A 23,137-nucleotide genomic window follows, 5' to 3' on the forward strand; every position below is an offset into this window, starting at 1 on the left:
GCGTTGACTTAACATGTACATCACTCATGCACGCTTCATCAGCATCTGGTGTGAACGCAGCATAACAATTTCAGGCTGCATTTACACTAGTGCATTTTCGTTTTTGTTTGGTTTTGTTTTGTTTTAATTTAAGCATGAAAATGATTGTTTTTACTGCATTCTCCAATAACACTTTACTGCCTAAAACACATGACCATTCACACTCACTGAGCATGTGCATGTTTTTTTTTTTTTTTTCTTTGCAAAAACATAGTTGACACATTAACAATATTTTTAAACAATACACAAAATATCAATCACATTGTCAATTAACGTGTGCATATATTTCTGGGATTCATACTTTCAATCAGTTGTGTAATGGTCACATGAGAGGGGCTTGACGAATTAGGGAATAATAAATAGTCAAGAAGACCAGTCAGAGAGTGATTGTGGATAACACGCTTCCAATTTTAAACGTTTGCTCTTCAGTCAATATAGTGAAGCAAAACGCCATTTCCAAACTTAAATGGAGCTAGTGTTTTCAAAACGCTTAATTTTCTTGGAGTAATGTGAATGCCAGGCATAGATGAAATTAAATTTATCAGTTTTGAAATGAACGAAAATGTGTAAACAGCACCTCAGACGTGAGCTGACACTGTTTTTTTTTTTTTTTTTTTTGCAAAACTATGAAAAATAGTTGGGTTTAAAACATCCTAACTGGCAACCCAGCTCTGGGTAAACATGTTGCATTAAGCAGATGCTGATTTGTTTATTTATTTGACCCAGCTGATTGGCTTAAATATTAAACAATATGATGGGTTGCTTTCTTTAAAGTAACTAAATATGCTTATATTGCTTGCTTAAAATAAATCCATAGGTTGGAAATGAAAAATCACACAAATAATTACTAGAGCCAACAGTCTCAATCAAAAGTTGAACATTTGGGTTGAAATAAGGCAGTGTTTTTTAGAGTGTATTTTGTTTTACCTCCAAAAAAAATAAGCTTTGCAAGTATTGAATCATATTCAGTCTCTTGCATGAGCAATACATTGCTGGCTGTATAATAGGCACCATTGTTTATTTTAAATATATGTTTTTATAGTAGCCATATAAGTTGCATTTTCTTGAATGTCATGAACGTTTTGTTATGTATGCTTAGGAAAAAATGTAAAAAAAATAAACTATACCTTCTTATAGACAACATCTAGTTGTTCTTTTAGCGTGTTTTTTAACCACATGTATTCTCTTACTGTACAGACAAACACAAGTAAGGGTGATGAAATAGCACTGAACACAAACAATACACAATTACAAACAATAAAGTTCAGTGACACAATCTGTCAGCAGCGTGGCATTATGCGCATTCAGCTATTTCAGATCAGAGTGTTTTTTTTTCCTATCTGAAGGTCATGTAGGATCTTGTTGTTAAAGTGGTGTGTATATACACTGATTACTGATCCCTCATTACGTCCTGTACACAGACCTGAACAAATATTACTGACAGGTGCTCAGGCTGAAGCAACTCGACCAGTTCAAACAAAGCACAACGTGAGCCAGCCATATGGATCTGCTTTCAGAATATATTGCACTGTTTATGACTGCTTTTAAGTTGTATTTTGAAACAAGTGAAGAAAATAATTTTGGCTGCTGTATTGGGTTCACAGAGTAAAGCCATGAGGGACTCTTTACAGATAAAATCTACACTGAACAGTGCTCTGTCATAATGTCAACAAAATGGATTTAGTTCAAGGTCAAACAGTCAGCAAATCACCTTCACAGTGCATATTGGAGATGAGAGAGAAACAAACACAATTGACCAAAGTCAACAGAATCTGTAATCAACTGGTATAACAGGAAATAATCAGCGAGTTTAAAAAAAAAGTTATTTTAATTGTAAATATCTAAATGTTACATGGGTATCAATTGATTAATGGCATTAAGCTGAAGATCTCAGACAATAGAAAGTTCTGAGACAGATTGATTCCTTTTAATAAATTCAATATTTATTTATCTGCTTCAGGAGTAATAAAACAAACATCTTATCTTACAACTGTTTACCAATACAACCCTCAAAAAATGATTGCTTTTAGTTCAAACTACAACACAATTCTCACATATCTTGGGCTTTTTGTGGACAACTTAATAGTTTTATGTTTAATCCACTTAAATTTGTAAAAAAAAAATAAAAAAAAAATAATAAACTACCTTAATTCCTTCATGTTGTCCCAACACAAATTGATTGTGTGGAACCCAGCATTTTTAATTTTACAGTGAATAACCTTAAAATTGACTAAACACACACACACACACACACACACACACACACACACACACACACACACACACACACACACACACACACACACACACACACACACACACACACAAATTACAGATACTTTTAATAATAATAGCCTAATAATCATTTCACCTCATAACTGCAGACAACAAATAAACTATAAAATATACACAAAAGCTTTATTAGATTTTCAGTGTCTACAGTATATGATGCAAATAACTTGTCACGACTCGTTTTTTATTGGAATTGGCTTTGCTTTTATTTTTATGTGATCATTCTATGTTATTGTGGCATTTCAAAATAGAAATGAAGAAGCCAATGTGTAGGAGGCAGCAATATGTTTGTGAAAAAGATAATATGACATTCTCTTGTTCTCTATAGAACGCATGGATTACTACCAATTGAACATAATTATCATGAAAACACTAATAATGATCATAAGGAACTGCATATATGTTTTTTGAGAATGTAATGATGAATATTTGTTGTTGAGAAACACAACTCGTCTGTAGAGATATTTGGATGAAGAGAAAAATTCCATGTCTTATTTGGACAGATTAATGTCTTTGGCAGACAACAACAGCCAGTATGTGAATAATAGTAATGACAGTGACAATAATAACAGTGGGCCAGTTGGCAGTTGTGTGGAGCTTGCATATTCTCCCCTTGTTGACGTGGGTTTCTTCCGGATGCTCCGGTTTTCCCCTGCAGTCCAAAGACATGCGCTATAGGTGAATGGGGTAAACTAAATTGGAGGTAGTGTATGAGTGTGTGTGAATGTGATGGTGTTTTCCAGCACTGGGTTGCGACTGGAAGGGCATCTGGTGCCTAAAAAATATGCCAGATTAGTTGGTGATTCATTACGCTGTGGCAACCCCTGATAGATTAGGGACCAAGCCGAATAGAACTGTCCGTAGTGTGTATGTAAATGAGTGTGTGGGTGTTTCCCACTGAGTTGTGGCTGGAAAGGCATTCACTGGCTAAAACATGCTGGAATAGTTAGCAGTTCATTCCGCTGTGGTAACCTCTGCAATAGAGAGGAAGCCGAAGGAAAATTAATGAATGAATAATAATAATAACAACAACAATAACAATAATTGTTGCCGGTTGTTGTTGTTTGAGTTTAATTATTCACATCTGTGCTACTGTACATTTTGAATTCTTGTTATTGAATTTATTCTTTATTTATTTATTTCATATTTATTTTGTTTTTATTTTATTGTGTATATATATATAATTACAACAACACATGTATAATAATTGGTGTTTTTTATATATAATATTGATTAATGTTTGTTATTTTTAACCTTTTATAATACATTGTAAAGTAGTATAGTAGTAATAATAGTACAAAAACACCAATTGTTATTGCTAAAAAAATTTGTGCTCACTTATATCCATACTAATATTATTATTAAGAATTATTATTATTATTTGTACTAGTAATATCGCACTATTATTAGTATTTTATATATTATTGATCAATATTTGTTATTTTTTACATTTTAATACATTTTTACATTAGTATAGTAGTAGTAGTACAAAAACACCAATATTGTGATTGCTAAAATGTGTTGTTGCTTACTAATTTTCATAGTAATATTAATAATAATAATAATTACTGTTATTTTAGTTGTAATGTTGCAATATTATTGGTATTTTATATTATTGATTATTATTTGTTATTTTTTAACATTTTTAATACATTTTTACATTAGTAAAGTAGTATTAGTACAGAAACACCAATTGTTATTGCTAAAATGTGTTATTGCTTACTACTTTCCATAATAATATTTACATTACAAATTATTATTATTAGTAGTAATGTTGCAACATTATCAGCATTTTTTATATTGTTGATTAATATTTGGTATTTTTAACATTTTTAATACATTTTTATACAAGTATAGTAGCAGTACAAGAACACCAATATTGTGATTGCTAAAATGTGTTATTGCTTACTAATATCCATATTAATATTAATAATGATTACTGTTAATTTTTGTATTAATATTGTAATATTATTAGTATTTAATGAATATTAATATTATTAATATGATTATTAATATTATTGATTATTATTTGTTATTTTTAAAAATGTTATATATTTTACATTACCATAGTAGTAATAGTACAAAAACACAAATTTTTATTGCTAAAATTTGTAATTGGTTACTAATTTTCATACTAATATTAACATAACAAATTATTATTATTATTATTAGTAGTAGTAATATTGCAACATTTTCAGTATTTTTTATCTTTTTTATATATTTCTATTTATATATATATTTTTATTATATTTGTTATTTTTAACATTTTAAATAGATTTTTACATTAGTATAGTAGTAGTAATACAAAAAGAATTTGTTAAATAAATTTGTTATATTTGCATAATAATAATATTATTAAGAATGATTGTTATTATTTTCAGTAGTAATATATTGCAACATCATTATATAGTATGTGTTATAATACAATATATAACTATTAATTTGTTATTCTATTTTTGGTATTGTAGTAAAATATTATAAATATCTGTCATTTGTTAAAAATGTTTTATAATACAACAAATTGTATGACTGATTATTATTATTATTATTATGTTGTTATTATCATTATCATTAATGCTACAACAACAATAATAATAACAACAACAAAAACTGCACATGAAAACATTGAAGTATGTTGCTGAAGGCTTTTTAATCGTAAGGAAAAAAGAACGGCATCTGGCATCTGCACATCTTTTTCCACCGAACAACAACTGATGGGCAATAAACCATTATTCATGACATGCATGAGCTGCCAGAGAAACCACAAGCACAGGCTCTCACCATGAACACTGTCAAAAGCATGCAACATATTGCTTTAGAGCTTTGTGTGCTCACCATCTATAAACCAGTCAAAACAGGAAATAATATGTCTGTTGTGTGATGATTTGATATCTCAGGTCACATCACATCTTCTGTAGAAAAGCCTGGAAAAACAACACCCTGCATTTATTCAGCTGATAGTGATGAGAAGGACATCTGTCTTCATTAAAGTGTTTGACGGGGACTGGATTGAGTGACATGCGAAGTCAATATTCATGTACACACATATGTTAACAGAATCAACAGCAAAAAATAGCAGAAATCTCTGATGCATGCAGAGCCCCCACATCTGAGTCATCGTTTCATCCAAAGATAGGAATATCTCAAACCAGGGGTCACTGTCTGTCTAGAGCTGCTTTAAGATGCACAGTTTAAGCTGTGTTATGTTATTGCAAGCTTTATGGTTGGCAATACTATGGAAGTCAATCAGTGCCATAAGTCTTGATCATGAAATTTGATCCCGAGAGCACACAAATAATTTAGCACATGGACATGTACGTATACTGTATGTTGGCCTATATGATTCCTACAGTATATGAGATGCCAGTTGGAATCCACACTCTTTCATGTCCAGTTGTTTGAAACTATTCTGTTTAACAAAGATGATCAAAGTCCTTTTGTGTGAATGTACACCATAGGTCTCAAACTCGATTCCTGGAGGGCTGCAGCTCTGCACAGTTTTGCTCCAACCTTAAAAAAATCTATATTGTGATTCCAACTAATCAAGGTGTTCAAAACTACTACTGTTAAGCAGGTGTGACTTAGAGCAGGTTGGAGCTAAACTATGCAGAGCTGCAGACCTTCAGGGATTGAGTTTGAGACAATAAATGTACGCTATTTATTGTGTATTATATGATGATTATAAATGTTTTTTTTTCTTGCTTGTTCAAACTACTTATTTAAAATAACTGAAATAACATAGTTGTTGAGATTTTTTATGGAACAACCTAATTGTTTTATGTTCAATCCACTTAAAAGTGAACTTAATTTGTGTTGGGACACATAAATAAATTGTGTGGAATCCTACAGTGTATTGCCTATTATGAGACTGTTAATTTTGTTTTTGTGGCTCTGCACTGCTGAACATTAAGCTAATTGAATTAATTTTCACTCAATCCATACTTGTTGAATGTAATTAATTATATTTCTTGTAATCTGTTGCCTCAATTTTATTGAGTAGATCTAGGGTACGGTGCGAGGCAGTGGCGCAGTAGGTAGTGCTATCGCCTCACAGCAAGAAAATCACTAGGTCGCTGTTTCGAATCTCGGCTCAGTTGGCGTTTCTGTGTGGAGTTTGCATGTTCTCCCTGCCTTCGTGTGGGTTTCCTCCGAGTGCTCCGGTTTTCCCCACAGTCCAAAGACGTGGTACAGGTGAATTGGGTAGGCTAAATTGTCTGTAGTGTATGAGTATGTGTGTGGATGTTTCCCAGAGATGGGTTGTGGCTGGAAGGGCATCAGCTGCATAAAAACTTGCTGGATAAGTTGGCGGTTCATTCTGCTGTGGCGACCCCGGATTAATAAAGGGACTAAGCCGACAAGAAAATGAATGAATGATCTAGGGTACTGTTTCTTACAGCTGCTGAAAAGTCTCCAAATATGTGTTTAATCAAAATAAAAGCATTAAGTAGTTTTCATTATCATTATGTTTTTTTTTTAACCCAATATTTTTGTTTAAAATGTGCTTATCTTTCTAAGCACTGTTTGCAGTTACTTATTTTAAATGGCTGCTTTTAATTCATTTATTAAATTCAAATTCAATCCACACTTGTTGAATTTAATTAAAAATATTGCTTGTAATCTGTTGTCCCATTTGAACTGAGTAGATATATGTATTTGTACAGTGTACATGGCAGTATCCCATTACAGTTCTCGAGTCTTTTTTTTTTTTTTTTTTTTGTATGTTCTGATGCACCAACACAGACATAAATGCAAATACAGCTTATTTTCATGTGTTAGCTATCAAATGGAGTAGGAGAAGTATATCTTATATGGGAGGCAGCTAGGGACGAAAATCTTTACACAAAACATAATTGTGACATAAATTTTTCTAGACAACCAGACCCAAAAAGAGGTGCTTAAGGGGTCAGAATTTTAAATAAAGTATGGTCATGGTGCGAATTACAGTGGGGTTTGGAGGGATCAGACCCCCCTAATTAACGCTTGATCCCCTCTAAAGGACATCAAAACAAGATATATTGGGGGTCAGTTCTTTAATAGTTAAGAAATAGTTTGCTCTGACCTGTATCTTAAATATTAGTAATTAAAACAATGATAACACTTAACCACCCCTGTAATGTTCCATACCATTGTGAATGCATTTTTGTGTCCAAAAATATTAATTCAATGGTTTGAAACCGGCAAATCTAAAGAACCAACAGACAGCGTAAGTGTTCACGAAACATGTTTCTTGTAAAATAGGCATTTGCACTGTAGGTGTCCGTATAGATGCATAGTTTGTATTTTAAAATATACGTGCTTGCACAAGGAAGTAAAACAGTAAAATAAAAATATGTACAGTTTTTAATGGTCATCCATTAATAGATTTATTTAATATCACAATTGTCATTGAGAACCACTCAATATCCCTTAAAACACTGAAAACTTAAGTTAATTTAATGTAGTCAATTAGATGTATTCGAAATAAATATATAAATTTAGTTCACTGAGGCATATTACCGAACATAATCGAAAAACTTGACCTGACTAATCCTCAAGGTATTCACACCCTTTTGTGCTTATAATAATGAGATTCTTTCATATATAAAATCCCTTAAGATAATAAAAGCAAAAAGTGCAATTAATCTTCTGTCTTTGATAGAAAAGTAGAAATTACAGAAAAACCCCTAGACCTTTTTCATTTATTTATAATTTTTTTTAAAGATTTAGTTATGTATATTATTTCACTTGTAATTATTTTATGTAACATATTATGTGTTCTTTATTTGCACCTGTTTCCTTTTTTTTTGTAATGTAAAGGTGTACTGATAATACCAAGTTGTTGTACATTACTATATGTTTAATAATAATAACAATAATAATGATAAAATAAAATAAAAATAATTCACACTCTGTGTATGGTGGCCAAGAGAGCTCAAATGTCCTGCAAGCTAAGAAAGCATGCAAAAAGAAAAGCACTAACAAATTGAGAACACATGAAAACACACATGCTTTCATATTCTCATGACTTGCTAATGAAACACTGCTTACTAAGATTTAATGCTTGTGTCTTTTCGTGTGGTTTCTTGTTGTTAGCATATTTTTATTCCTAATAATTCGACAGATTGCATTTCATTTAACATTAACTATGCGATTTGTCAGATTATTAAGATTATTAAAATAAACAAAGAACAAGGAGCCATATTACAGATGCATCCACTATACTGTGAAGATGACAATCTAGTCAGTGTCTGTGACTTCACTAAGCCAATATAAAATGAGTTTGTCAATAAGTTATTAAAATGTTAATGCAGCCTCCATATGGGTTTTCCCTCACATATTTATAATCATTACGTCTGCCATTGTGATTATACAAGCTTAGTGTGTGCGATTGAGCTCTTATTAGGCTATGTTAAATGTTCAATATTATTATTATTATTATTATTATTATTATTATTATTATTATTAAATTGTTCATTAATAAATGTTCATTAATGATTAGTAAACTAATTGCCTAATATAAAAGACTACTAGCCAAAACCATGAAAATCTTTAGTTGATGGAAGCCTTAATTTTAAATAATTTAAAGTCATAACTTCAACTTAATCTTTGATGTTTTTTTTTTCTTCTTCTTAAATTGTGAAAATGAGCATTGATACATTTGCAACATTTTGTCTCACAAAAAATGCCTTTCTTCTTCACCTGCTTTTTTGTCTTGATTCTAGTCCAAATATTTAAAATGTAATTATTTCTAAAGCATCTTATTTAGACAAACACAAATACAATCTTGTTTTAAGACATAATATGCCAAAATTAAGTGTGTTTTTATTTAAAACAAGCAAAGTAATTGTGTTTGTCCTTTTCACATATACAGTAAGATTATTTTGCTTACATTTTGGCAGATTTTTTTGCTTGTTTTATGGAGAAACTCACTTAATTTTTGCAATTTTTTTAACAACAAGATTATATGTTTTTGCTTGTTTTTTTATTAAAGAATTTTTAGGTATTTGGACTCGAATACTCAAAGTCAGATTTTTAATTTTTATTTTTTTGCATTGTCAACCAGTTCTCCTCATTAGGCGTATTTTTTAAACTGATGCAATGTAACAATTCATTAAATATATAAATACATTTAAAAACATATTAACACAGAGGTATTGATATATTCAAAAGAGGTATTTAAAAACATAAATACAACAGAGGCTATTAGCCAGGTAATTATTGTTCTGAATATTTTGTAAAATAAAAGTATAACATCCATATATAACATTATGCAAACCTCTTAATTTAGACTGTAGGATTTTGTTTGGGTTTAAAGACAGAAATGTAACTTAAGATTAACATGGATGGACTAATGGATTTATATTTTGTAATGTAACATAGCATAAGCCTACGAACAGAATATCATTTGAGTTTCATTAATGTAGTCTATAGCATACAATTAGTGAAGCACTACTAAAAGGGTTTTTGGCAGGATCACTATGGCTTGATTGGCTTAATGCTGTCAGCTCATAACACTGTGGTGACCCCAGATAAAGAAAGAAATGAGCTGAAGAAAAGTAAGTGAGTGGCTTTATGTTGTTTTGCTTGTGTCTTCTAGGAGTAAACAGCGTACGCTTTGAATGAAGCTGCAGTGACTGAAGAAGACACAATGCAGGCTGGTGCTTTAGATGCTGTCCATGTCCTCAGCTGTTTTCTCTTAAACCTCATCTATCACTCCACTGGCTGGACAGAATGGTCTCAGCCGTTACTGCAACCGTTTGCTGCATTGACAAGAAATCTGGAGCTCTTCTGGAAAGGTCAGGTCATGTTTAAAGCAAGCTGTTTTAATCTGACTGCAACATAATTTAGGGCAATATATTTAAACCTATCACTGATAGATATGAATACACATTTCAGGATATAAATTTGTGTTGCTTTTGAACAAGGGTTATAATTACTCAACCACCGTGCAACAGTGCAATGCAGTAACGTTGGACTTGCGGCTTTCTTTTAAAATGTGTCACCATCTAGTGGACAAACTTATCCTCATATTTGTATTATGCCATTCTCTGTTTTTCACCGATAATGAAACACCGCCACCAAGTGAACCAGAAGCAACACTAGCCTTTTTAGTCACTATTTATTTTATTAAGTGCGTTTTCTTGAAGTCAACATTGGGCATGAAGGTCTTAGGTGTGGTCCTATTTTTTAAAGAAATGTCTTAATTAAATTAGATAAATAAATATATATATAATACATAATATATAATAATAATATATATACATTTTAAGATTTTAAAGTGTTTAACATTTTTTTAATAATTTTTTTGTATTTTTATATACCTCTAAAAGTACCATGTTTTATGTAAAATATTCATAATTAATGTTCCATTTAATATTTATTTTCTATATTTATTTTTCATCACCACAAATTTAATAATTCCATTAAGTTCCAACATTATATGTGCTGTATTGAATTTGTTGGGAAAATTTAAAATGCTTTTATTAAAATTGGTTACACACACACACACACACACACACACACACACACACACACACACAAAGGAGAAACATTTGACAATTGTTTCTTCATTTCTCTGTATTTACAAGATTTATTACATATAGACTTGAGCAAAAAAATATAAATCATAAAGGAATATTTTACTTAAAACATGTGCTTATTAATGGCAAATAATCTCTTGTTTTATTTTTATCTCCAGAGCTGTACATGTTTTTGTAATCAAAATAAAAAGTATGGATAATCTTAATTATAGTTGGCAATGCAATATTGGAGTTCATTGTGCTTGATGTCATTTAGGAAAAGAACTACAAACTGTGTGTCTTGTTGTCTAATATTTTTTTTTATATATTTTTTGATTAATGCTGACTTTAAACTCATTGATGGTCAGTTTGTTTTAGGGCTCATCTCTCTTTCAAAAAAACAAACCAATGTTAAAAACACCTCTATAGCCATGACCGCTGAAAACAAAAAGGTATTTCGAAAAAGCAAGTTCTGATTTCCAACATTTACACCAAAACATGTCTTAAAGATAAAATTCACCCAAAAATGAAAATTTAATCACTATTTACTTAACCTTAAGTGGTTTCAAACCTTTAGTCTGAGTTTTTTTTCAGCTGTTGAACAGCACATTTTTCTAAATACCTTCTTTGAGGGTTAAAAGTGAAAAAAAATAACTTAAATGTTTTAAACAATTAAGGGGTGAGTGAATTCTTTTTTTTTTCTCTGTAAACTGTTCCCTAAAGAGGGATTACAGGTTAACCTACCAATGTCTACCAATAAAGAATAAAAATAATATTATTAATAATTATTAATTTGGTTAAATTTAAAGCAGCACAACTTATGTTTAAAGATAGGAATAAATTACTTCTGAAATGTATATAAAAGTGTTTTGAAGAAAGACAAGGGGGATATAATCTGAGAGAAGAACAAAATCTTAAGAGGTTGAAAACAAGGACAACCTAAAAGAAATATGTTGTCTGTATGTAATTAAACATGGAATAGTCTGGAACAGATTTTCAAACAATGTCAGGATATGAATCAATTTAAAAAGTTGTATAAACACATTTTATTAAATGAATATAATGATTACTAGAAGTAAAGTGAAAAAGAACAAAATGAGAAAGGTATGATGACATTTCAATTAATGGCTTTTAGCAATACTATTTTTGGGTAAATGTTATAAAATGTAAATGTACAAATGGAATCAAGCATATAATATGTCAAAGATGCCAAAAGGATAAAATATAATTTCATGTAAAGCTCATATGTCTACAGGTAAAAAGAATAGATAAGTAAAAGAAGAAATAAGTCAAAGAAATAAATGAATGATGCGTGTGATAATGGGATGGGGAAAATAAGCTTCATCCTGCTCCATTTCGACCATGTTGAAATGTATTTTGTTTAAAAGAATTGTTTTGTGTATGATTTTTTCTGTTCGAAATAAATAAATAAAATACAATAAAATAGTTATAAAAAAACAGACAGACAGACACTTCACATTACAGGGCCACTATACCACTTGATTTATTCACATGTTTACTTCACAATGCATTAGCAGATAATCATTTTAAATGCCTGCTGCATTAAAAGCCTATAGTGGAAAAATTACATAAAAATGCATTTAAGCAATAATTTGTAAACAAATAATGCATAATAGTGACCATGTTTAAATGCAGAATACATATGCTGACAAAATAAGAAAGGTCTTTTTTGAGTAAAATAAAAAATTAGTATATCATTCACATGCAGATGATGCATAATCATATATTAAAATATCTTTTATATATATATATTGAAAATACATACCTATTTTAAACAATTTCTTAATATAAGAAACACCTAAAAGCTTCACTGATACTCTTCACTGTATCAACAATGAACTCACATAAATGTCACATGTAAGTTTCTACTTGTTATTAAACCATCGATGCTCTATTATAATTTCTAAGAGCTTATAATGTGCATTAGCATATTTTCAGCACGAGTTTGTGTTAAAAACTGCGGAAAAACTGGAGGGAAAGCTCGTAACCAAGAAACATAGTTGCACACATCGGAAATCCTCTGATAGCATTTACAGTCGCTCCACGAAAGAAAACCTGCATTAAGAAAAAAATTTATCAGCATTATATCTACAATGTAAAAAATGGCCGTGATTTTAACAGTAAAAAACTGTAAAAATGGTACAGTAAAAATCCATAACCTGGTTAACAATATGTTTTCTTAAGATAAACGGCGAATAACCGTAAATTCAGTTTCCCATAATTCCCTGCATGGCTCGTTACTTTTTATGCTTTTTGTTGACATTAATATGAATCTTATTGGTTGTTTCTCCATCAGTTATGTCCATTAGAGATTTATGTTACATCTAACAATGATAAACAATGTTTATTTTTATGACTTTAATTTTATGCGTGTTACAATACTGGTAGTAGCTGTGTGAATGACACTGGACACCTTTTATAGACTGATACATTTTTCTGCTTGTGAGAAAAGTAGTTTATGCTGAGCATTGGTCCATTATTTAACTTTCTTATCACCACCTGCATATGGCTGTGTTAACGTGTCGATCTGTATAACAAAAGATGTGTAGACGTTGGTAATTCAAAATGCAGACTTATTACCTCTATACATAAATGAAATAGGGTATTTTACTGTAAAATGAGGAATTACTTTTACAGTTTGTACTGTATATTTATCGATGAAATACTGGCAACCACAGCTGCCGTTTTTTTTACTGTAAATTTTACAGATTTATTTTTACAGTGAATATTTCAATAAAACTCTGAATAAGCAAGTTTAATTATAAATAGCAAACAACTGGGGTCTGATTTATAACATTTGTGTAGAAAGGTTACAAAATTTATTTAATAATGGTTCAAATGCTCATTTGATGGCTCAGATGATGATTTAAAGTGGTTCAAGCTCATATGATGATTTAAAGTGGTTCAATTCAGTCAATATTTAAGTTGAATATGTTTACTTAGAATTTACGTACAGCTGTGCACATTTCCCATCAAGTTTGTTTTTTTCATAGATCATAACTTTTGCATCTGTTTTGTGTGTATGCCACATTTATAAATGAGATTTAATGCTAAATTTAATTATGCTCAATTTTAAAAGCTACATTCTCTGTTTCTGTAGATTTACTAAATTTATTAGCTTTGGCTGTAATCAATGAGAGGTTTGATAAAGTTTCTTTCAAATTTCAAATTTCAAACAAAAACATTTTCATTTAGAGTTTTTATTTATTTATTTTGTTTGTTAAATGAAAGTTGGACTGAATAACAAATACTGTACTTTGGGTTATTCTACCAATCACTTTCTAAAACCGCTCCCTATTCACCATATACTGTAGTGCACAGCTATTAAATAACTGGAGGGCTGCAGCTCTGCACAGTTTAGTTTCAACCCTAATTAAACATACCTGATCAAACTAACTGTCCTTCAGGCTAAACGAACTAAACTGTGCAGGGGTGTGGCTCTCCAGGAACTGAAGGTCTATCTTAAATCACATACTTAGGCATTATTTTATGCCATTTTGTAGCAAATATAGTCTAAGTAGTGCATTCACACAGAAAACTCCAAAAAGATTATGTGCACTTTAAATACCCACATGATGCACTTAATCAGTTGTTTCAATAAAGTGTGGAATGGTGAACACTTCAAACACTCAACAGTCGCAGCTTTGATCATGTAGTGAAATAAGTGGAGCTTCTGAGTGCTCATGTTCATCATTCATTTATTATTTTTCTTTTCGGCTTAGTCCCTTTATTTATCCGGGGTCGCCACAGCGGAATGACCCGCCAACTTATCCAGCACATTTTTACGCAGCGGATGCCCTTCCAGCCACAACCCATCTCTGGGAAACATCCACACACACTCATTCACACTCATACACTGTAGACAATTTAGCCTACCCAATTCACCTATACCATGCAGAACATGCAAACTCCAGAAACGCCAACTGACCCAGCCGACGCTCGAACCAGCGACCTTCTTGCTGTGAGGCGACAGCACTACTGCGCCACTGCTCATGTTGGATTACTTTATTTATTTTGGATTGAGAAAACAAAATTCTCCTACCAGTGATTATACTGCCTCCTGATGGTTAATGCAGTTATACTTATGGCAGGTATTATTTGGTAGTTTGGTCATTTATTTCATTAATTTGGTGACTGTCAAATGTCATTAGGGAAATGGTTTGAATTTCCGATTAGTAAAAAAAAAGATGTTCCATTTGAGATGACACTACATTCATATACTATGCTGTTGAGTGTGTAAGTGCAGAAGTACATAGTGCATAGTGTGTATTGTACCAGTTGGGACGCAGCTTGAGTTAGACACCCCTGCTGTTGTGCAATATATGAGGTGTCCACCATTTTTTTGTTGTCTGAGTGACAACAAATATTGAGTGAATAACTATTTTTTTTATTTTGTACATTCATTCTCTACATTTGATGTACACACTCATTAAAGTGGCATTCACCCCCCCCCCCCCCCCCAACAAACATACTTTCTGTCTCACATTATGCATAACTCATTTTTGTTCCCTCTTTCCTGATAGAGTCCTTTCAATTTTAAATTAGGAAAAACTCTCATCAGTAGTTTACATAATTAAATTTTTAAGTGGTGTCTTAAATAAGTTTGTAATATTTAAAATGGTTGAGCTTATTTCACGGTTTAAAATCTCAACCATGATCTTAACCATACCACTTTAATTAAAACCAGTTAATGAAATATAGAACCACCAAATGTAATGAAGCAGATTTTTGTACCTGGCTAAAAAATTTTAAGCAAGTGCTTGTTTCTACTTGTTATTTTTCTAAGTCTTTGGCCAGCTGTTCATGCCCGGAAGCTGTTGCAAAAAATCATTCTAAAACTCGAAATACAAACTTGAAAATGCATTAAATAATTTCAGCAACTTACATGTATTCCCTCTGTTCTGTAACTTTGCATGATACAATGCAAAATGCCCTTGTATTTCCTCTGATGCATAGCATCTGCCTGCAAGCGGCTTTTCACCACATCGGATGGTGTTGCAGTGACCCATGAGATTGATCCTGTGAACAACAGCAAAACCAGATCAAGTCAGATCTTTGTATTCTTTGTCCTTAAGACTCTACTGGTGAGTAAGGTTAAACAATTGACTAATATTTATCACCACACTTCCCCAGTTGATGAATGCCATTAAGAATGACAAACCTTTTATGTATTTATATTTACATAAACAAGTGAAATATGTACTCATTTGCATACATTTCTAGCACAAAAATCTAAACATTGAATAACTTCAGGTTCAAAATTGGTTAAAAGTCTTTTACAGAGGAGATCTGAGGAATTAAATTGTATATAATCAATAAAAAATGTGCATCCTCAAATTATGGATGGGCATATCCAAATATTTAAATATCAAACATTAAATTTTAAATAAAACTGTGATGTTTGTTTTATATAAGTTCTATTGACATTCAGACTTATGACTAAGTAAAGATGAATAACATATCTTTGAAAAAAAAAAACACTTTAAAATATGTACTATAATTGCAATTTACAGACACGTTGACAAGATGTGACAAAATTAACAAAAGTGTGATGGTAAAAAGTGCAAACTCTGGATGTTTTCTTTAGACTGAAAAAAACACTATGAAAATAACAACGTTTTTGCTGCAGCGCCTAGCCTGACTCCCACTAGGGTCATATTAAGGTTAATCTTGGTCATTCTCACCATATACCAATAGGAGGGAAGTTTTTAATTTGAAGTACAGTGAGACATTTCCAAGTAATCCACTCTCCCACTATGCTCAGCCAAATATACACTTGTTAATCTTTGGGTGCCTGCTGTGAGGTTTGGTTTCATGCAGTGGTTCTGACACATTTACCTCAACTGAACTTGAAACTCAAAAACACTGCAAGTGCATCTGGACTTTCTTTAAGCATCACATGAAAACATTTTTTTTAAACTACTGAAATAACTCTCTGGATAACATTTTTATTTTTAAAAGTAAAGTTTTACTCCTTTACAAAACTTGACAGCATTTTCATGTCTTCAAAAAATGTAAGTAATTTTTCTTTCGTATTGTAAGATGACAGATGGAAAACTGTCCAGTGTATTATATTAAATGGCGACAAACAACGTTTCTCTTTCGCCTGTCTCGATCACTATATTTGTGACATAGTAAACACTATTGTCTATTGTGTACACTATTTAGTAACAATATAAATTATAATGCATTGATGATGAGGTCCAAGAAGACGTTAATAACATTAACATCTGTCTTAACCATATATGGTTCGGTACTGGATTACGTGTGCTGAAACGTGTGTGGGTCTGCAACTGTATTTTATTATGGATGTCATTGTTATTTCCAGCATTCTTCAAAATATCTTCTTTTATGCTCAACAGAAAAAAAAAAAGAAAATATAAATGGTTTGGAGCACTTTAGTAAATGGTGAGCAATTTGTGGTTAAAGTATACTAAGAACAAAAAAGCCAACAGATGGCGCCAAACTGTATTTGTTATAATGAATTAATTGATCATGTTACATTAACATCTAAAAAGGCAGTGAGAACATATTGATTATAAAAGCATATAAGTATTTATAATAATAACAGTAAAATCTTTTTCTATAGACTGTTGTTGGGGGTTTTGTAAGCTTAGAAACATGCATCAAATCATCAGATCACTTAAGTTCCATTTTAGCTAGTAGTCAGCGGAGTGTTTAGACAGCAGAAACTAGCTTTTGAAACTAAGCCCATGTCTCATTTACCTGCTAAACCTCCTGCTAGCCATATGCAGCATGGAGGCGGTGAGCTATTGTCATCAGGATTCAGCCAGTTACAGAACAATGTGTACGGTATGAAGTACAGAGCATAACCAGGTATATCCCGCAGTATCATAGCTCCGGCTCCTCTGTAGAGCCCTTGAATACCCTCATTCTGCAGGACTGTACTAATGCAGTGTAGAGGCCCTCTGTAAAACGACTGGCTCTGAATTCCCATTGACCGAAGAGGGACGCTCCCATTCCCAGCAAGGTTGAAGTTCTCTGAAACCACACAAAACAGTATATGAGTAATGCTCTATGCATTTTTAGTAGACTTTTTTCAATTGTTTAGTTTCTTGGAAATGATTAGCATTTAGTAATCATTACCTACTGTAGGAGGTTTTCCCTTAAAGGGACAGTTCACCCAAAAATTAAAATTAACTCACAGTTTACTTGACCTCACGTTGATCTAAATCTTTATAAGTTTTTTTTTCCTCACAAAGCAATATATTTTGAAGAATCCTGCATGAAATTCGGTAGCCATTGGCATCCACGGTTGGAAAAACAAATTATATGAAGGCCATCGACTACTGTTTTTCAACATTATTCAAAATATATTCTTTTGTGTTCAACAGAAGAAAGAATCTTAACCAGGTTTGGAACAAGTGTAATGTGTGTAAATGATGACCTTTTTTTGGTTGGGGTGGGGGAAGGGTAAACTGTTCATTTTAACATCAGTATGATAAAATTCTATCTTACCTGCAAGGACAGGTTGAGTTTGCATTTGTAGTCTAATTTTGACCAGGTCAACAGGGGCTCCAACCCCCACTGACACCAGACCGGTCAGCATGCTCGCTACAGTCAAGTCCAGCATGCTGCATGGGTGTCTACCATCACCATAACGGTATTTGCTAATGAGGCGCTGTGTGTTGCTGAAGAAGCCGAATACCATAGAGTTATAAAGCGTGATGCTAGCCAGTGGAAAGGACAGTCCTTTGAAAAAGCCTATAACCTGTGAAAACACAAAAGATTGAGTTTTTTTGTCAGGGATTGTTAGCTGATGTTTGCATGAATAGGAAAAACCTCTTCGTACTAAAAATACAACAAAAAAGAGCCAAAGCAAAGTCAAAACATTCAATGTTTCTTCAATCAATCATCTGTAATCATACAAAAGCTCCAAGAACATTTTTGTGTGCCTAAAAAAAAAAAAAAAAAAAAAAAAGTTTTCTGCGTCAGATTCTGAAAGTTGGGCATTTACTATGGTTAATATGATGCTTGCATGTCACACTACTGACCTATATAGCATGCATCATATTTCCTGAAGTAAATGATCACCTTGACCTGACGGAAACAGACAAACTAAGACACATTGTATATATATATATATATATATATATATATATATTTTTTTTTTTTTTTTTTTTTTTTTTTTTTTTGCCGCACTAAAATTAAGAGCTTCACTTGATTAAAGGTTAAACCCCTGAAATATTACTGAATGTAATGACAATGTTTTTGTTTCTTTTTTCTGGCCTCTTTACTGTCTATGGAGAATAAGAAAGCAAATGTTTAATTTATTGGTAAACTAACCCTTTAATATTACAAGTAAACAGGATATAAATTACTGTAACTCAAAGTTAAAGCAATGACTATTGTTTCTACTTTCATCAATATGAATCCTGTAATAGCCATATTTTAATGGTGTTATAATAAACATTGTTTATATACTTTTCATAAAGTTTATTTAAACCTTGGGTATTTAAATGTATAGCAAAACAGGAAGGACTCAATCAGTTCAACGGTCTGTGGCCTGGAGTAATTGTGATACACCTACCACAAAAGGTTATAAAACCTTACATTTTCCTTTTTGTAGATTGTGACAACACAGTGGAAAGTATTCTTGTATCCTTTGCCAGCTTGTAAGCGAGTCTGTAAAAGAGCAGAATTTATTTTTTCCCCATTAATTTTTCCCCTTTTATTTATAATAAATTCATCCTAAACAATACATGTTTAAATATAAATATATTTTTTTAAATTATAAACATGTAATACATGTATATCTAATATTATATATATATATATATATATATATATATATATATATATATATATATATATATATATATATATATATATATATATATATAAAGAAGGATTTTTCTTACCTTGACTGTGTCAAGTGGATGACCTACGATCACACTGGATGCTCCTGAAAAAAAAACATTTTTGCAGCTGAAGACGATGATAGATTCTGCATCACATAGTTTAGTAGGAGGCTCTTCTAGCAGAACACTGTGTCCATTTTCATGAATAAGTTGCATTGTTATGAACATTTCATGGTGGGTGAACATGCACATTAGAGCTTTTCAAAAAAAAAAAACATTTCTCTTTTCATTGGAGACTAAAATCCGTTTTACACCAAAACAAGTCTTCATTATAAACCCGTGAAACCAGCGTTGTTGCGTTGTTTGCACAAAGGCGAACAATAGTTGAAACACTTTGTAAAGTTATCTTAACTGATTTTAACGACGACGTGACAACAAATTCATTTAAAAAAAACAATTTTGTACGTTTTCTTGAAACTTTAAGAAAATAGTTCTTCCAACAGCACATCACACACACAAAAAACCTTGATCAACATAAACAAGACAAAAGACGCCCCTCCCGCGGCTTGTTGCCATCTCTCCATAAAACGTTTTCCAAATCATTTTTTATTCTTTAAAGTCTCTCATTTCGCTGTAGTTTGCAGAACTAGCATATGCAATAGGTAGAGTTATATCGCTTTAAAGCAGTTGTTTGGTTTACAACCAAAAACAGACAAACAAACAAACAAGATAAAGTGCTTCATGAAGATGCATAAAATATGGGCTATTTGATAAACTTTACGAAAATGTACGTTTTTTTAGTTCGTATTGTCAAACACGACACGTTTTACAAAACAGGAATCAAAATAAAGCTCACCTCCAATCCACCCTGCTAAAAAATCATCCAACTGAAAGACTGTCATTGTACAACTGAGTGAATTTACACGGGAGATTTCCACATAGGCGTCGGCATTGATGCATTGATTTAAAAGTTCAAGCCAAACATCCTTAAGCTTTATTTAAGAGTTCGTCAGATCTATAAAAGCTGAGGTAAAACTTCAGCTCCATCCCAGCATTTTAAATCGGCGAGGGGGGAGTATAAGGGGGCGTTGCAGAGATACGAAAATAGATTTGTCCACCAGCAAACAGTCATTATGACTTGATTAAAACAATATGCTCAGACATATTTTCCGTTATTGTGGAGTATACGGGTAAATTACGCCATTCTCTATCATGTGACTTGAAACGTGGCTGCTGAGTTCTTCTATATGTTGAGGAATGCGTGGCATTTGGCGTCTTAAACAGATCGACTGAACATAAAAAAGGAATTAGTTTTTTCACAAGGATTTATTGAAAATTATGTTTCTGTTATTCTTAAATGCTGCTTTTGATAAATATTTACAGTCCAATGGCACATCCTTGACATGAAACGTTATCTATAGGTTTAGATGTAAACAAACGTTCTGTAAATATCATGCTTAAGTTCATGGAAAGTTACTTCCAGTGTGTTGTGATGTTTTAAACTTAAGGACACAGATAGAGTTATAAGAAGTGCTGTAAAAAACGAATGTAAACTCAAATCATATGTCTTAAATTATGTCTAATGCACAACATGCTGCTTAGTCAATTCTGATTTTGACTGAATTCAGGCGATTTAGAAACTTTCTGAAATTATTGTGACTGATTATACAGCTAATTCTATTTTATAGCCTAATGTTCAACTTCAAAACTGCCCGAAACGCTCAGTTGTTTAACTTTTTGAAAAATATCATTGATTTACATGTTTATTTTGGCACAAGCTTTGTGTTCCGGACACAATATGAACCCTATGACATATAATCTGTAATCTACACACAAAAATTGACATCCAAATTGGGCTTCTTCAAGTCAAAATAATAAATGAACAGATAGAAATAGCAATTTAAGGTAACTTAAACAAATTTACAACATATGCATGTGGAGTATTAGGAAAAACATAGTATTTATCCATGCTAAATAATTAAATTTAAATGTAAATATATAAAACTAAGGTACAACTTTATGGTAGACAGCCATTTAAAAAAAAAAAAAACACAAATGTCATAAAACCATAAATCTTACCCCAATATAGTGTACACAACAAGGGTAATAATTTGCCTTAAGGTTGGGTGGAAAAATATTTAACTGACTTAATTGTAGGATATACAGATAGTGTAAAATTTAAAGAAGACACTAGCTTCACAGATTCAATCATCCATAAATATATAAAAACATAAAAAAAATAGTTTTCAAGTAAAATGACAATTAATTTGTTGCCTCATTCATACTACACACTATTTTGGTAGAGTCAAAATAGCAGAAAATCTGGTTTAATGTTTTGTTTGACTATTTGGCCCATTGTGACTTATCATTAACTCACTTGTAGTAATAAAGTCATAGTGTATGGCCCATTTATCCTTTATCACCTGACCTTAAATAGGTGAGGCCGTGAGGCAATCCAGTCATCCGTTGCAGCAATCTGAAATGACCGCTTAGAAATGCAAGTTTGCAGAATAAAAGGTTTTTAAAGGATTTTAACAAGGGCGATTCAAGTCTCTGATTAGTGTCTTTCCAGCACAGTCGTTGTTGTGATAAGTGATCAATATTTAACCACACAACACAGCCATCTTATCACCGCATACTGGATTGCACATAAGGTACAAAACACCCCATCTGTTTGTGCAAATAAATGACGATATGCAGCTCAAATGTACTTGTGCTCATTTTCATGCACTACAAGAATTCTCCTGTGCATCTGTTGTAGACTTGACTACTGATGAGGTTTGTTTGGGTGTTAAAAAGAGGCTTGGCTGCAAATTCTGTCAAACGTCAGCTGAATAAATTAAAAGCCAACAGCACACGCACAAAACAAAGGCTTTGTTACTGACACAGAATGAGTAATGCAAGCCTGGGAGAGGCTGAGAGATTGTAGCCTTTAGATGTTTTTTTTTTTTTAGCTAGGACACAAACCCTACAAAATGTTGGTCTGAGACGAGGGACAAACAACAAACAACTAAAAGAGACATGAACTTGAGTTCCTTTAAATTCTAAGGAAAACTGTGGCAGCTCGTGTGAACATTTTTAGATTCAAACAAATTAACCTTAAAAGTCTTTCGCAGTTAGCCTTTTAAAACATACATTAAATATTAAACTGACTTAACAGCTCATGACTTTAAATAAAATAAGCTGAACCATGATTAGGCATGGGTCGGTATGCATGTTTGACGGTATGATAACTTTGGAATAAAAAAATCACGATTTTACGGTATTACTGCTCTAAAATAAGCTCTTTTTAAATGTCTGGGTAAAAAAAACAACAAATGTTTAGAAAACATTTATAACATTTAGGAACAGTAAACATGTCAGGCTAAATAATAAATATAAATCATTGACGTCTGCTCTCTTCATTAGTTCCAAAAGCATAGATTTCTTCACCCACATAACAAAAAACCTTACATAAACCTCAGG

The 23,137-nt window shown here is 31.9% G+C and overlaps 1 protein-coding gene and 1 long non-coding RNA gene across 6 annotated transcripts; one reads left to right on the forward strand and one right to left on the reverse strand.

Annotated features, from left to right (window-relative positions):
- Positions 1-4,962: 4,962 nt before the first annotated feature.
- Positions 4,963-20,703, reverse strand: slc25a48 (solute carrier family 25 member 48). Of its 5 annotated transcripts, none has more exons than XM_073921327.1 (7): positions 20,529-20,703; positions 19,733-19,776; positions 19,425-19,496; positions 18,330-18,582; positions 17,577-17,852; positions 15,736-15,869; positions 4,963-5,255 (listed from the first exon to the last, which is right to left on the reverse strand). In XM_073921327.1, the coding sequence occupies exons 1-7, from the start codon at positions 20,572-20,574 to the stop codon at positions 5,235-5,237; spliced, it is 846 nt and encodes a 281-aa protein (XP_073777428.1). In that variant the 5' UTR covers positions 20,575-20,703; the 3' UTR covers positions 4,963-5,234.
- Positions 6,032-8,168, forward strand: LOC141377522 (uncharacterized). Its single transcript, XR_012389764.1, has 3 exons — positions 6,032-6,513; positions 6,610-7,607; positions 7,819-8,168. It is a non-coding gene; the product is annotated as an uncharacterized lncRNA (long non-coding RNA).
- Positions 20,704-23,137: the final 2,434 nt, after the last annotated feature.

Source organism: Danio rerio, chromosome 14, assembly GCF_049306965.1.
Source record: "Danio rerio strain Tuebingen ecotype United States chromosome 14, GRCz12tu, whole genome shotgun sequence".
NCBI lineage: Eukaryota > Metazoa > Chordata > Actinopteri > Cypriniformes > Danionidae > Danio > Danio rerio.

What these genes read in the sequence shown, in the direction of transcription:
- slc25a48 (XM_021481000.3), bottom strand. Translation starts at nt 20,574, where the DNA reads ATGACAGTCTTTCAGTTGGATGATTTTTTAGCAGGGTGGATTGGAG. An exon ending in TTTAGCAGGGTGGATTGGAG is followed by an intron (nt 19,777 to 20,528) that starts GTGAGCTTTATT and finishes TTTTTTTTTCAG; the next exon opens with GAGCATCCAGTGTGATCGTA. An exon ending in AACTCAACCTGTCCTTGCAG is followed by an intron (nt 17,853 to 18,329) that starts GTAAGATAGAAT and finishes GTGTGGTTTCAG; the next exon opens with AGAACTTCAACCTTGCTGGG.